General features: G+C 35.0%; 1 protein-coding gene across 1 annotated transcript; it reads right to left on the bottom strand.

Annotated features, from left to right (window-relative positions):
* LOC121411359 (alternative oxidase, mitochondrial-like) lies at positions 1-16,800 on the bottom strand. The gene is made up of 10 exons (XM_041604036.1): positions 16,199-16,800; positions 14,917-14,987; positions 13,761-13,868; positions 7,538-7,601; positions 4,344-4,435; positions 3,616-3,734; positions 2,862-2,954; positions 2,284-2,396; positions 1,752-1,829; positions 1-1,084 (listed from the first exon to the last, which is right to left on the bottom strand). Exons 1-10 carry the CDS (start codon positions 16,481-16,483, stop codon positions 959-961), a joined length of 1,149 nt encoding a protein of 382 aa, XP_041459970.1. The 5' UTR covers positions 16,484-16,800; the 3' UTR covers positions 1-958.

The raw sequence follows: 16,800 nt of genomic DNA on the forward strand, positions 1-16,800 counted from the left end.
TTTGACAGAAAAGGCTATCGGGTGAATGGCTATGTAAAGTTTAGGATGTTCAAGATATGTAGCACCTTATATTGCATATTAGCATTCAAGGAATCCCTGGAATATTTTCATTACCATTTTGGATGCATGAAGTACAAGATACATGTAAAATGATATTAGTTTAGTTTTAAAACTTATATAACTCTTTGAGACATAGAAGGGAAATTCAAAATATTAACCTTTTTGTACATGTATGCCTCACCAACATTTTCACATTTTTTCTTTATTTCATAAACTGCTGAAGCAATGATAATTTGAAATTATTGCAACCTTTCATATGAGTTAGAGAACAGAGAGAGATCTTTTTAGGATAAGGTTGGACAAACTTTATGAAATACCCAAAACATAACATTCTAATGCAAATGAACAAAAGGAATATTGGCATAAAATAGATAAATTATATACCATGATTGCCAAACAATCATATAAATTACCACTGAGAGGCCATCTGGCTTACAACTCATGATTTATTTCCAGCAAACCATTCAAACGATCCCATAGCAATTGTTAATAAGTAGTCTGCATTTAGTATCACAAGCATGCCATATTGTTAGAAACGTCATTGTTTCTATAGGTGAGTGAATATTTCAAAGACACAGTCGTAACACAAATAACTTTTTGAAAATTATTTTTAATCATTTTCAGAATGACTTTCGTTAAAAGAATAACAATACTTCAAATAAAGTACTGACCATGTAGTTTCTTTCATTCTAATGTAGTTATATATCCTAAGCACCATCTTTCACCTGTTATTGGACTTGGGTTCTGTTCAAGACTTGTTATAATAACAAATGACAATTCTTATAACAGTTAACTATCAGCTAGATAACGATTTCAGTAGCTTATATTACTGCAAACTTTTCATAACAAGTTAAATGAAAATGCCCAGGTATCTTTAAAATATCTAGTCATCTTCTTTTTACTTTCCTGGTCCATATGGATTTGGTTCATCTGGTTTGATATCACTCAAGGTGTGGTTGACCTCACGATGGTGGGCTTCATCAGCACGGATGGCTCGGAACAGATCAATATAATCTGCATCAGGCTGTCAAGAAAAAAGAAGGATACCATGCAAAATGGTCAACTGCATAATCCTGTCAAGAATATGGACAATGGTAAAAAGTTATCACTGATCTGATTTATAATGTACAATTTTAATTCTATAAAGCGCATTGAGAGTCCTTACAGGTCTGATATGTGCTATATAAATACTACATTATCATCATTTTTATCATTATTGGACATGTTGAATATGATGGTAAAGATTCCTCTATGACCTCAAATGACATTTCACCCAACAATGATGGGAAGATCACCTAACTATCTAAACTTTGCTTGTAAGCATACCACTACCTATAGAGTTATTTGACCTTCAATATGACCTATCACTAAAAACTATTCAAAATATCATTAACAAAAACTACCACAAAGTGTTGACTGTTGACACAGAGAAAGACAAAGATATACATGGAGGTATAACTAGATCATATTTAATGACAAATCATAATTTGATGATCTTTTCCCAAGCTCTTTCAATATATTATGTTCACAATGTCTGCCCGAATTCTTTGGCACATGCGTTTTATTTATACAAACAGACACTTTGGTGGTCATTTAATTGGATTCAGTACGAACTCATTTTGATATCGTTACCAAAACTAGCATTTACCTAATTAAAATTCACTTAAAAATGCCGACTATATAAAACTTACTCGTAACTTCCAATAATTAATGGAAATCTCTGGTGCTATCTTATCTTTCCACTTTGGCAAAGCATCTTCTCTTAAATCCTACATATGTAAAACAAAAATCATAAAATCGTTATTTAAACTGTTAGACAATTTTAAAACCATGTTACCTATATGAAATGGCAAAAGATGGTAAGTCATAACCAAATATATCAAAAACTATACTGAATCACATACAGCAATATTATATAGTTTGTATTTAATTTGAAATCATATTATATCAATTTGTGATAGGGTGGTTAATAATTTGCTTTATAAGCAATTTTCTTTGGATTTGAAGCAGGACAAACAGAAGAAAAATGGTAAAGGTTATCACTGTTCTGATTTATAATGTATAATTTTATTTCTATAAAGCGCACTGAGAATCCTTACAGGTCTGAAATGCACTATATAAAAACTACATCATTATCATCATCATCACCATCATCATCACCATCAAGATCATCACCATCATCATCGTCAACACCACCAACATCATCCTCATCATTTGATATACCTTGAGAAGCTTAGTGTAAGTAATGACAGCTTCCTCCTCAAGGTAACCTACAAATCGATGGCAGAACTTTGGACTTATCAGGTATGAGATGAAGAACATGTTCACAAAGATACCTGAAAAGCATTACAAAAATAAAATCAAGACAAATAAAAAAGTATAAGTTATCATAAACAAAAACAAGCTGGAATATATTCCAAAATATTTCATATTGTGTAATACTCCCTATTTTCTTCACAAGCAAGGAAATGAAAGAAAGCAAGTAAAATATGAAATAACAATATACAGCTTTATGGGGTTGATGAGAGATTGATTCTAGAGGTCTGTGGATAGGAAAGAAGAGACAATATTTGTACAATAGTACACTTTTCATTCATTCCAAAATAACAGTTAACATTTTTCAATCCATACCACATTTATATAACTTTTTCATTTTTTTTTCAAAACAATTATGGCTCATTTCTGGTCTGCGATTTTCCTTAATTAAACAACATCCTTCATATCTTCCTTCTGATATGCTTTTAAATACTTTCATTATCAAACGTGTAGACAAGGAAGTTATTAATTTACATCCATCTTACCTTGTGCCCCTAACACCATCAAACGAAAGAACATTGATGGTTGCTTGATCTCAAGAGCTGTCATCAGATGCATTCTTTCATTTTCAGCTTCCTCTAAAAATATAAAAGGTATATAGAGCAAAGTTTCATAAGGAATTCAACTGACAAGCTTTTTCACAAATGGCCAAGTTGGGTTTTGTAAAATTCAAGCATTAGTGGCAAATAGCACTATCTGAAGGCATAACACTTTATACCATAAACTTACTACAAAATTTATTCCCATTTTTTCAAGTTGTTTCATTATACTCTTTTATCATTTCAACCACCACCATAAATGACAGCTATTAGCAGCACTATTTTCATCATGCTGAATATCCAAACCACACCATTACCATCAAAGTGGTCATCAATCATCATCATCATGATCATCATCATCATCATCATCATCCTCATCATCTCAATCATCATCACCATCCTCATCAACATCATTATCACCATCATCATCATTATCACCATAATCATCACCATCATCACCATCAACATCATTATCACCATCATCCTCATCCTCCACCTCCTCATCACCATCATCATCACCATCCTCCTCCTCCTCATCATCATCATCATCATTCATCAACTAATCATCATCCTCGCAATCGTCATTGCTATCAAGACTATTAATACTCTCAATGCAAGATCATTACGATAAACACCACCACCATTACCACCCCAAATCTACCACGCCCTCTACGGTTGACATCACTCTCTCTTTGGTTACCTAATAGAGTATGAATCCAGCCATGGTCTCTCTGCATCCTTCTTAAGGAGCGAAGATGTCTTGACATAGCTGCCACCATACCAGGAACTCCTGCTACAGTTTCCAGGAATATGATACGACTAAACGAATGAAATGTGTCAATATTGAATTTTAATTGGAAGGTAGTAAAATGTTTGCATGCATTAAAAAAAAATAAAGAAAAATACAAACAAGACCCTTCAGTTATTCTTTAACAATCAGTAAGCAAGGTTTTATCTACATTCAAATACATTTTAGGTTAGCATCGTGGATGGAAAAATTGGGAGCTTCTGATAAAATGTTAATGTTCCCATTCAGTGTAATAAAAGCTTATCTAAACAAATAATGACATTATGGGTCAATAATTACATATGAATCAAAGGCAGTTGCACTACAGACTTTAAATATTTACCAAAGCTTTCAGCTGGGAGTAATCAAAGTCCTGATATTGATATACTCCTAAATATATTTAGGAAACATGGAGAAGTCTGATATTGTTATAATTCTCGATAATGACTGCTCACAGTGAGGAAGTAAAATAAACTTGACAAGGCAATATAAAAATAAGATTATGGTTACTGATATTTTATCTTTTAGTTACACAAAATATTCTTTTTTTTTCTTTAATTTTTACAAATCAAATCAATAACACCTGTAAAGAAAATAGCAACTGCCAGGTGGGCTTGATAGTAATGTAAATATTAACTCACTAGATCCATTTCCTTTCTGTTCGCTTGCCCCAGGTGAACCCAGAAAAAAGGTCAAAATTTGTACGGAGCGCTTTGCACGCCCAGTAGGCTGCCTGAATGTAAACAGATAAATACAGTGTTGGTGTCAAGAAATCATCTAGTTGAGCCTATTCCACTTCCACATCAACAGTTAAACATTACACCAAACGCCCGGGGGCCACTTACATTGACGAGTGGATACCATGCGCGACCAAAAAAACACTTAAAAAGGATGTCTTTTTCACTATAGGGCACGTTACGTACGTAACGTGATAAGGGTGTCAAAAACACAAAAATAATGAAAAAAGGGTATCTATTTCGTTAGGAAAATTACGTGTTTAGGGTCGAATTAGCGGGGATGATAAAACAAAATTAAAATGTTTTATAAAGGATGTCCTTTTTGCCCCAACACTTCGTGTTTAGAGTCAGATTTGCGCGAGGTGTAGAATGTGGGGTCGACCGAAGGACCCGTAACAATAAAACATTCCTGTACTTGTTTAGGGGTTCATTTCAGGGAATATTTGCCAAGAGTATCGTTTTGTCTTCAATACTTGTTAAGGGTAGGGTTTCACACGCCAATACTTGTTAAGGGGTGCATTTTCAGAATATGGAAATTACGTGTTTAGGGTGCTTTTCGAGACCCCATGGTCGCGCATGTTATCCACTCGTGAATGGAAGTGCCCCCCCCCCCCGGGACCAAACGAGAAAAAGGCAAGATCATCTTTTAGACATAGAAGAAAATTATAACTATGGTCAGGTCAATCGTCCAAATGGCATTATCAGTCGTGATGAGATGAAGATGGTGCAGTAGTAGGAAAAATTGAAATTTTGCACGAACAATGCAGGACAGTGGCTTATCCTGGGACAGATCTTTTAAATTGAATTTAATTGAATAGATTAAGAGAAATGCCAGTAGTTTTTTTTTATTTCATGAGAAAGTCTGTAAACCAGGCTTGATTGTCAGTATATCATCGAGGATCTAGATCTGGTACAGTTACATAAAATGAACTTTGTGAAATCTTGAAATCTACGCTGAAAAGTGTTCACACTGAAGATCACCAACACAGATAAGCGCACATGGGACAGTGTATTATTATTTCTTTGAATGTCGGCCCGACGCTTGACCTGAATCCTGTGTTTATTTGCTGATTTTGCAGCAATTACACAATTTCTTCCAGAATCCTTTGGAACATATGTTTTATTTATTAAACAAACAAACACTTTGGTGGTCATTTCACTGGATTCTGTATGAACTCATTTTGATATAGTTACCACAACTGGCATTTACCTTTAATTGTCCATAAAAAAGAAAATTCATTTTTGACTAGTAAAACAAAAATGTAGGAAATAATATTACAAAATGGTCAATGGGCCATCTGGCATTAATGTAGTTCAAATGGTCATAATATAAAGATAATAGTAGACAAAATGGATATTTTGGGACAAAGAAAGACAATAGAAGATCCAGAGAGGGGGAGGTGGGGGCATGATTAGGCTGTGCCCCAAAACCTTTTATTTTTGCTTGTCAAGAAGTTTGTATAGGAAAATGACCCAGCTGTGATTGGTAAGAACTACATTATTTTCACATTATTTATATTTTCCTTAAGGAATCATGCAAAGGTTTCCATTATTGGTTTAAAAAATATTTCACATTTCCATTTCTTATCATAAAGCACAAAAGAAATAATGGGGTTCCCTCATTTATTTTACTCTAATGTGCATCACTCTTTTGTCAAAAATTAGCAAAATCTTTGAAATGTCATAAACTTTTCTGATTTACATAGATCTGCTTTTGATGAAATTTTTATTACTACATATGCTTGTTTATTTTCCTCAATCTATTCAAAACATTTTTCTCATTGAGAGAGACTTTGAAGGTCAAGTCCACCCCATAAAAATGTTGATTTGAATCAATAGAGAAAAATCAAACAAGCATAATGCTGAAAACCTCATCAAAATTGGATGTAAAATTAGAAAGTTATGACATTTTAAAATTTCGCTTATTTCACACAAAACAGTTACATGTATATGCACAACTCAGTAACATGCAAATAAGAGAGTCGATGATGTCACTCACTATTTTTTTTTATTGTTTGATTTATACAATATTTCAATTTTCACCAATTTGACATTTAGGACCAACTTTAGTCTGCTGGGCAAACCCTTCACTCGAAATAAGGGTCTGAATGCGCAGCCTACTAATGCCTTGTGTACTGAAGGCTCTCTCGCTCAATGGAAAGTGACTCTGAAAGGAGGAGGTGGGCCCAGATTTGGAGCGTGAGAAATGATCTTTGGAAGATTATGCAGACCCTGTAATGGAACAGCAAGTTTTGTATGTGCTAGTCTTTGCATGGAGGCACACTTGTTGATCAAAGTTCCAATGAGGGTCTGTGCCTGCAGACTAGACCAACTTAGCTGAACCACATAATGTTATTCTACACATGTTCAGGAAGGAACAAAACTCGATTTCACATGACAAGGGGGAGAAAATCAGAATATTTCATATTTTATATAATAAAATACAAAAGAAATAGTGAGTGGGTGACGTCATCAGTCCCCTCATTTGCATATCAACCAGGATGTGCATATAACTGTTTTGGGAAATTAAGCGAAACTTTAAAGGTAAATGCTAGTTTTGGTAATGATTTCAAAATGAGTTCGTACAGAATCCAATGAAATTACCACCAAAGTGTCTGTTTGTATAAATAAAACGCATGTGCCAAAGGATTCTGGAAGAAATTGTGTAATTGCTGAGAAATCAGCAAATAAGCACAGGATTCGGGTAGAGCATCGGGCCCGACGCTCTAAGCATTAATTATACATTGTCCAACGTGCGCTTATCTGTGTTGGGGATCTTCGGTGTGAACATTTTTCAGCGTAGATTTCAAGATTTCACAAAGTTCAGTTAATGTAACTGTACCAGATCTAGATCCTTGATGATATACTGAAAATTAAGCCTTGTTTTACAGACTTTCTCATGAAATCAGTGTTTACTGCAACTACTGGAATTTCTCTTTAAAATGTCATAACTTTCTTATTTTACATCCGATTTTGATAAAATTTTCAGTGTTTTGCTTGTTAGATTTTTCTCTTTTTATTCAAATCAACTTTTTGTTGGGGTGGACTTGACCTTTAATAAAATTTCAATCACTTGAATAAAGAGAGTGAAATCATACCTTGTCAACCTTTTCTTTGGGTGGATTATGAGTGATCTGTACAGCATCAAGTTCTTCCTCAGACCTGTAAAAAGAAAAGAAAAAATTATTGTTTAAGCCTTTGCAAATCTCACATACCTACTAATATGTATCGTCATGCCAATTCACATCCTGCAGGCTCTATTAATAATCCTAGAGCATGCCTTTAGCAGATTGTCAACTTGTGTTTTGCTGTTCAGAGTCACAATGCATAAATAAAAAATTTTGAGCACACATTTAATCAAGTAAAAATAAATGTAAGAAACGTCATCATTACAATTTACAAATACATATTTCTTAAGATATTATATAATCAGGTGTAAATTGCCAATTTGTATGCTTAGAAAAAAATCAAATCACTAGTGTCTGAAACTAAAAGCTCATTCCTGCAACCTTATAACCGACGTGTCCTACGTGAGCTTGAGGGCAGTATTACTGGCATTAATGGATTTGATATTTTACGTCTCGATAGGTCAAAGGCTTCCACTAATAAATCAAAAGGCAGGAGAGAGAGCCTGCATAGATGTGAATAAGCAAGGGTGCCAAAATTTTCATCAACCTGTCTATTCTTATTTCTAATTTATATGCACCTGATGTATTTGAAAATATTATTGTATTATCATGTTTTCAAATATCTTGCAAAAATCACATATGAATTTCCATGACAGATAAAATAGATGTGAATTAAAATGAACATGTCTTTTCTCATGGTGAAGCACAATTTACCTCCTCTAATTTTGAACAAAATTAATTCAATTTATTTCCACTAAAAAAAACAGTATATACAAATTAATACAATATTTGATACATATCAATACTAGAAGAGTGGGGAGATCATAAAAGACACAAATAATGGCTTAATAAAAGACCCCATACTGTACAGGTAAACATACAAAGATAAAATAACATGACTACAATGTATAATTTGAAATGGAAGGACAAGAACAAAAGGAAACATTCACTGATTCAGTATACAAATTACCGGTAAAACCCGCATCAATCAGGTGAAGTAAAAAGGAAGTCTTTTAAACAGATGTTTGAACTGTTTTACAGTCTTACTGTAAATTTCAATATTGAATGTTCAAGATCTTTTTTTATTCCAGGTGATGAGACGCTCAATTGGGAATCTAAATATATCTCCATTGTGGTAAAATAAGCTGTGGCAATGAATAACTAATGCACTTAATCAGTTGTCAATCCAATCGTTTTAGTTCTTGGTTGAAAATTTTTGAATAAACCTAATTTCATATAATAAAATACAAAAGAACAAGTGGGGATATGACATCATCCCACCTAATGAATATTGAATATTCATGAAGACATGCCTAGAACTGTTTCACCGGAATAATGCAAATCTTTAAAATTCAATAACTTTGTTATTTTTTATCATATATTTTGATCAAATTTTAAGTATTTTGCTCTGTGAATTTTACTCTATTTATTGAGATATAAATATCTCCAGCCTGGAACATCCCTTCAATTGAAAGGTACAAAATTATCAATGATTTTTAAAAATCAACTGAAATAACCCAACGGTTCACACTTGGGATGCATGAAAAACCTTTGCAAGATTTACTTAAACTGTTATTGGTACCAATTTAATAGCAATTAGAGTTGCAATGAAAGACATACATCCCCCTCCCAAAGAATATTTAGGATAGAAACACTGATTTAAAAATCAGGCTTTTCCCCATGCATGAATCCAAGAATCATATTCATAACTGAATGACCTTCCAAGATATATGCGACTTTCTCCTTCTTTGGAAGTATTCAAGAAACATCTCAAAACTCTGCTTTTTAATCAATAATCTTTCCATGTACATTGTATTAGTTATCATAATATTCTATTCCATCATTGTGTAAAGCGTTGTGAAACGATGATATATTGTAAGAGCGCTATATACATGAACATCAGCCTGATGAACATATATTATTACTACATGTATTAACTGATTTGTAGCAAAAAGACCTGCAGGTGGTATCAACACCAAGCCAATACACTGCCCAGATAATCAATAGATCCCAATGTTCAGTGTTTAAACTGGCAAGTGGAATATATAAGCAGTCAGCTGTGCAGAGCAGTAAAATAAATAATAAAATAATAATAAAAAGGTGAGAGAGGGATAGACAGGAGGCAGTGAGCCTTAATGCACAACTGTAATGTGAGTTCAAGTTGATTCTTAGTGATGCAGTGCTGAATACAACTCATATGTTATTGAAAGCCTATATTTTAGTTTTGGTGGAATCCCTCAAATTGCAACAAAGTACATGAATGTGTATGTGAGCAGGCCAAGCTGTAATTTCTTTACCCAGGGTGGATCTAGCTTTCGCCAAAAAGGGGGGGGATATCTATCCTTTCCTGATCTGGAGTTAAATGCTGATTTTTTTTCTGGGTGTAGTCCTTACTAAAGTCTTTACGAGTTCATTAACATCGTAGCTTTATTCATACAAACAAGTTAAGGAAGATTTATTTCAGAAGTCTAAATAAAACAATGTGCATGTGAAGCGAGACATATTTTGGGATATTTTATGTACTTAAACCTGAATATTCTGAGCAGTTTTGTAAGCATGAGCAAGATGGGTATCTATCTGAATAATTGATGTGAGCATGAAGTGCAAGCTGAAAAATTTTGACCCCAAATTTGGACATTCAAAGCTTTTTCGTAATCATGAACAGGATGGGCATCTAACTAAACATTTGATGCAAGCGCCAAACCCATGTAAAACACCGAGTTTGACACCCCAATATATAAAACATGAATTTGGCGCCCCCTAGTCAAACATCGAATGGGCATCCCAAATTTAAAATGTAAATTTGGCACCTCCCCCCGCTCTTTTTTTACTTTCTTTTCTTCTCTCTTTCCCTTAATTTTATCCTTCTCTCTTTCTTTTCCCCTTTTTTCTCTCTCTTCTTTTTCCCTCTCCCTTTTCTTTTCCACTTTCCTCTGCTTTTTGCCTACCCGGGGGCCCCAAAGCGCCCCCCGAATATGCACATGATCTATAGCTCCTCAAAGGGGAATTTTACCCTGACAAAAAAAAAAAAATTGTAAAATACCAGAAAAAATATTTTAAAATATTGGTGAGGGTTTGAGGAAAATCCATCAACAAGTGGAATGCCTCTGGCCGTCTCACCTGCATCACGCGGTTCAATATAGCAGCAGTGCTGACTTTGAATACTACTCTAACTCGCACAAGATGTTCAGTGATACATGGTTACTCTTATGTCCACTTTTTATGAACTAGACCAATAAACTTACAGAGATATGATGGTTATTGAACATGGCCAAAGTTCATTGACCCTACATGACCTTTGACCTTGATCATGTGACCTGAAACTCAAACAGGATGTTCAGTGATACTTGATTACTCTCATGTACAAGTTTCATGAATCAGATCCATAAACTTTCAAAGTTATGATGGTAATTCAACAGATACACACAATTCGGCCAAAGTTCATTGACCTTTGACCTTGGTCATGTGACCTGAAATGCGCACAGGATGTTCAGTGATACTTGATTACTCTAATGTCCAAGTTTAATGAACTAGACCAATAAACTTTCAAAGTTATGATGGTAATTCAACAGATACCCCCAATTCGGCCAAAGTTCATTGACCCTAAATGACCTTAATCATGAGACCTGAAACTTGCACAAAATGTTCAGTGATGCTTGATTACTATTATGTCCATGTTTCATGAATCAGATCCATAAACTTTCAAAGTTATGATGGGAATTCAACAGATACCCCCAATTCGGCCAAAGTTCATTGACCCTAAATGACCTTTGACCTTGGTCATGTAACATGAAACTCAGGCAGGATGTTCAGTGATACTTGATTAACCTTATGTCCAAGTTTCATGAACTAGGTCCATATATTTTTTAAGTTATGATGACATTTCAAAAACTTAACCTCAGGTTAAGATTTCGATGTTGATTCCTCCAACATGGTCTAAGTTCATTGAACCTAAATGACCTTTGACCTTGGTCATGTGACATGAAACTCTAATAGGATGTTAAGTAATACTTGATTAACCTTATGGCCAAGTTTTATTAACTAGGTCCATATACTTTCTAAGTTATGACGTCATTTCAAAAACTTAACCTCAGGTTAAGATTTGATGTTGACGCCGCCGCCGTCGGAAAAGCGGCGCCTATAGTCTCACTTTGCTTCGCAGGTGAGACAAAAATGAAAGTTATTAGAATTTAACATTTTTGATTTGCAACATCATATGCAAGCAACTACATGTACCCCTTATGCTGCATAATATAAAGTTCAATTTTTTAATGGTTTGATGATTTTTTTTTGTCAGGAATGGGTGTGAAATGATTTGTCTGTTGATAAACTGAAGGTACAATAAGAAAACACTTTGATAATGAGAAAATGATACTACATGACATTTGGGAAGCTACTTGTCTATGATATCACAAATCCGACAAGTGGAACGCCTCTGGCAGTCTCGCCTGCATTACGCGATTTAATATAGCAGCAGTGCTAACTTTGAAAATTACTATTAAATAATCATTCACAAAAACACCATTCATATAATGACATAATACCACGTTCATTGACCATAAATGACATTTGAACGGTGACTTAAGACTTGTCAACTACACACATGTCCACATTTCATTTACAATATCCATAACTGTCAAAGTTACATGTACTATGATGGCAATTCAACAATTACCCCAACATGGCCTAAGTTTATTGACCTTAACTGACCTTTGACCTTGGTTTTGTGACCTGAAACTCACAGGGGATGTTCAGTGATACTTGATTACTCTTATGTCCAAGTTTTATGAACTACATCCATAAACTTTCAGAGTTAGGATGGTAATTTAACAAATACCCCCAAAACGGCCAAAGTTCATTGACCTTAAATGACCACTGACCATGGTCATGTGACCTGAAACTCGTACAGGATGTTCAGTGATACTTGATTACTCTTATGTCCAAGTTTTATGAACTACATCCATAAACTTTCAGAGTTAGGATGGTAATTTAACAAATACCCCCAAAACGGCCAAAGTTCATTGACCTTAAATGACCACTGACCATGGTCATGTGACCTGAAACTCGTACAGGATGTTCAGTGATACTTGATTACTCTTATGTCCAAGTTTTATGAACTACATCCATAAACTTTCAGAGTTAGGATGGTAATTTAACAAATACCCCCAAAACGGCCAAAGTTCATTGACCTTAAATGACCACTGACCATGGTCATGTGACCTGAAACTCGCACAGGATATTCAGTGGTACTTGATTAACCTAATGTCCAAGTTTCATGAACTAGATCCATAAATTTTCAAAGTTATGATGGTAATTCAACAAATACCCCCAACTTGGCCAAAGTTCATTGACCCTAAATGACCTTTGACCTTGGTCATGTGACCTGAAACTCAGGCAGGATGTTCACTAATACTTGATTAACCTTATGTCGAAGTTTCATGAACTAGATCCATAAATTTCCAAAGTTATGATAGTAATTCAACAAATACCCCCAACTTGACCAAAGTTCATTGACCCTAAATGACATTTGACCTTGGTCATGTGACCTGAAACTCGAGCAGGATATTTACTAATACTTGATTAACCTTATGCCCATGTTTCATGATCTAGGTCCATACACTTTCTAAGTTATTATGTCATTTCAAAAACTTAACCTTCGGTTAAGATTTTGAGAATAATTCTCCCAATATGGTCTAAGTTCATTGGCCCTAAATGACCTTTGACATTGGTCATGTGACCTGAAACTCAGGCAGGATGTTCAGTAATACTTGATTAAGCTTATGTCCAAGTTTCATGAACTAGGTCCATATACTTTCTTAAGTTATGATGTCATTTTAAAAACTTAACCTAAGGCTTAGGTTAAGATTTGATGTTAACGCCGCCGCCGTCGGAAAAGCGGCATCTATAGTCTCGCTCTGCTATGCAGGTGAGACAACAATTCAAATTCAAATAACTTTTTTAATCTATAATCAATTTTCCTCAAACCTTCACAGATATTTTCTATTATTTTTTCTGCTATTTTCACAATTAGCTCTGCATGACCTTCCCCTTTATGTTAACTGCTTGGTGGTATAAAATATGATGTTAAGTATCCAAAATATGTTTCATAAATTTCAAAATAATATCATTTGAAGACCCCTTTGTATTTCTTCCAATGGAATCAACATTCCTAATATACAGATACTTAACTTACCAGATAGGGTGGGGCATTAAATAATCATGGCTGCCAGGTCTAACATCTTTTGCTTGGATATCTTCAGTTGATGCTTTGCCACTTTTTTCTGCAAGATTCTTGCGGGTCCTGAATAAGAGAAATATAAAAAGAACGAGGAGCAAAAGAAATATAAGTTTTGAAAGAGGTCAAAATTTTGATCACTGGGTTTGCTCACTCACAATTTTTAGAAATTGCCCTTTCAAAGAATTTTTGGCTCAATATGCCACTCACTGCACAGTCACACACACACAAACCCACCCCCACACACAAATATTTGACACATAGGTATATACACAAAAACATACACCCACATCTACATAACTATAAAGCGTGTAATCCTCCCCCCCCCCCCTGTATGACTATGAGGACCTTTTTTCTCCTTCATAATCTAATGGAATATACAGTGTAGTGGTCAAAATATTAGAAACTGGAAATTTTCTTTACAAACATTTTTTCCAAAAACTAGTGAAATCTAACAAACCTCTCATTGTCCTTTAAGTGTTAAAGGGGAATCCAATTAACCCAAATAAAAACTTGCTTTTACAGGAAAAAGATATATCAGACAAGTTGATAGGTGAAAGTTTGAACATTGGAAAAACAATAAGAAAGTTATGAATTTTTAAAAGTTGTATACCCATGGAGACTTCAAATTGGCCGCATATGTAATGACATAGTGATGTAAGGCAAGGACTCCTCTTCCATGTACTCCAATACATAAAATGGCTAAAATGTCATTTTTCCCATTTATTTCAAATTATATTTTTCTTTCATGAGGACATAAACCAATATACTACCTGAGTTATATTTAGATTACTGCCCCAGGGGAATTGGTGCTTAGGAAAAAACCACAAAACCCTGATTATTAAGTACATGACCTATGGGAAAGTTGTCCTTGCCCCTTGTCATAATTTACTTACCCAGTTGCCAATTTGCAATCTGCATAGTCTTAGTGATCTTAATTTCAAAGCATCTATAACTTTCTTATTGCTTGTCTGATTTCTTTCTAACTTTCACCATTCTGTTTAAGTTATTTTTCTCCTTCCAACACAACATTTTATGGCCAAGGCTGTATTCCCATTCAACGTGTTTTTTTTTTTTGGGGGGGGGCCAGGAGGGGGGGGGTCTTCATACTTACTTGAAATGTGGAGAAGGATTAGACTTCACTTCACCATCAGCTCCTGGTGATTGTGTAGTGTAGCGATTCACCTATTATGAAGAAAAAGACAATTGCTTTAGGATTTTTAGATTACATCACAGGCCTACAGAAATATGTAACTACCAATATTCATATTTTCTAAATAGATTTTTAAAACAATTGCTTCAATATGCCCATGCTATGCAATTCACCTTTGAGCATGTACTGACCAGGGCTTCGTAACAAAGCTTCGCGATGAATAGAAAAAATGAATGAATACATCTGATTAGTTCCTGGTCAGTATTTTGAGTCAGATGTGCGTGTAACAATGATCTTGATTGGTCAGTTCATTTAGCGATTGATCCCTAATCTATGCGTTACGGGGTCCTGGTAAGGTTTCCAGTCAAAGGAATGATCTCAACACCTCAGCTGTAACTAATTTATTCTTTTAAGATCAATCAATAGCATTCATATGACTCATAGTATAGCTATAATTGCATTCCTAAATTTGTAAAATTAAATAACCATCAACACCCTCAGAAATACAAAAGGTTCCCAGTCACATCACTTGCAAGAATTCCCTTAATATTTTTTTTTCTTCATAATTTATCATATATCTATTTAATACAAAATTTAGTTAAAACTTTAATAACTGCTTTTTTCATAAAAGAGAGTATATATAATATATTGATATAAATTCTACCTTTGAAAATGCACCTGTATTCAAATTTTAGGCTACTTATGGTATGCACGACTGGGCGTTGTGGCGTGCGCCTGTAATCCAAGCTGTGGGGAAGTTACAAATTGATGCAGAGGTTCGAGCCCTGGTCACGTCTTTCGGATGGTGATGTTAAGGGTCGGTCCCAGACGTAAATAATCATATCTGATTGATACATGTCTGACAAAACTCAAATACACACACATTTATGCAGCCCCCCCCCCAAGACAACAAATTAATTGAATACACACGCAATCGCCACTCGGGCCTAGACACAAACGACCATCTGCAGATGGTAAATTTGTTTTTATCAATACCGACATATGGGGAATAACATAGCATATGGCAGTACATCCATTAATCAAATAATTCCCAAAACTATAAAGTATCACATAATGAAGTTGTAAATGCATGCATTGCAGTAAAGCTAACCTTGCCCAATGCTCAATATGTCAATATTCTTCATGTACCTTGGCTTTGCATTTGGAATCTATGCATCCACAGACCTGCACCCCACCCCTCCTCATCATGCACACCCACAATCAAGCAAACCCCGAAAATTACCTGGACAGGAGATATGCTGTGACATTGCTGGCAGGCCTTTACGAGTGAATATGACTCAGCATGATTAAATGGAGAGATATTACAACTAAATATCGAAAATCTAGCTGGCCTATTCTCTGACACAATATTGGACAGGCGATGTCCAGCTTTCCGTTCACCGGTGTTTGTGACTCCAGCAGTCGCCAGTCCTCCTCCGCCACTCCACCAGTGTGGACCGCAGACCGAAGTCACGGTCCGCGGCAAAATCTGGGCAGAAAATTTGCTGGATACAGAGCCTAGAATCATTGTAGACGGTATAATAAAGAAAGAAGGTATTTTTCAAGATGCCTTGAATTTAACTTAAATGTTTTTATCCGCTATTTATCACGTAAATCCCGGTGATCATTTCTCCATGCCAGGAGCTCCAAGGAAACTGTTGCGGTAGATATGTATACGCTGTGTTTACGTTGAAAGGTGATGCCTGCGGTTGTTATTATACTACCATCATATCCGGGTATATGACACACTAAGCAACATTGCATCATATCGTCCGGCCAATTCTCTGGAATTATCTGCGTTGGAATAACTGCAGTAGAACTTGCAAGAAGGATTGTTATTGCTTC

Source organism: Lytechinus variegatus, chromosome 3 (assembly GCF_018143015.1).
Source record: "Lytechinus variegatus isolate NC3 chromosome 3, Lvar_3.0, whole genome shotgun sequence".
Classification (NCBI taxonomy): domain Eukaryota; kingdom Metazoa; phylum Echinodermata; class Echinoidea; order Temnopleuroida; family Toxopneustidae; genus Lytechinus; species Lytechinus variegatus.

Excerpts from the sequence above, each read along its gene's own strand:
- LOC121411359 (XM_041604036.1), bottom strand. The coding sequence starts at position 16,483 with ATGATTCTAGGCTCTGTATCCAGCAAATTTTCTGCCCAGATTTTGCCG. Across the intron at positions 14,988-16,198 it reads ACAGCATATCTCCTGTCCAG|GTGAATCGCTACACTACACA; the intron begins GTAATTTTCGGG and ends TCTTCATAATAG. Across the intron at positions 4,436-7,537 it reads CCAAAGAAAAGGTTGACAAG|GCAGCCTACTGGGCGTGCAA; the intron begins GTATGATTTCAC and ends GTTTACATTCAG.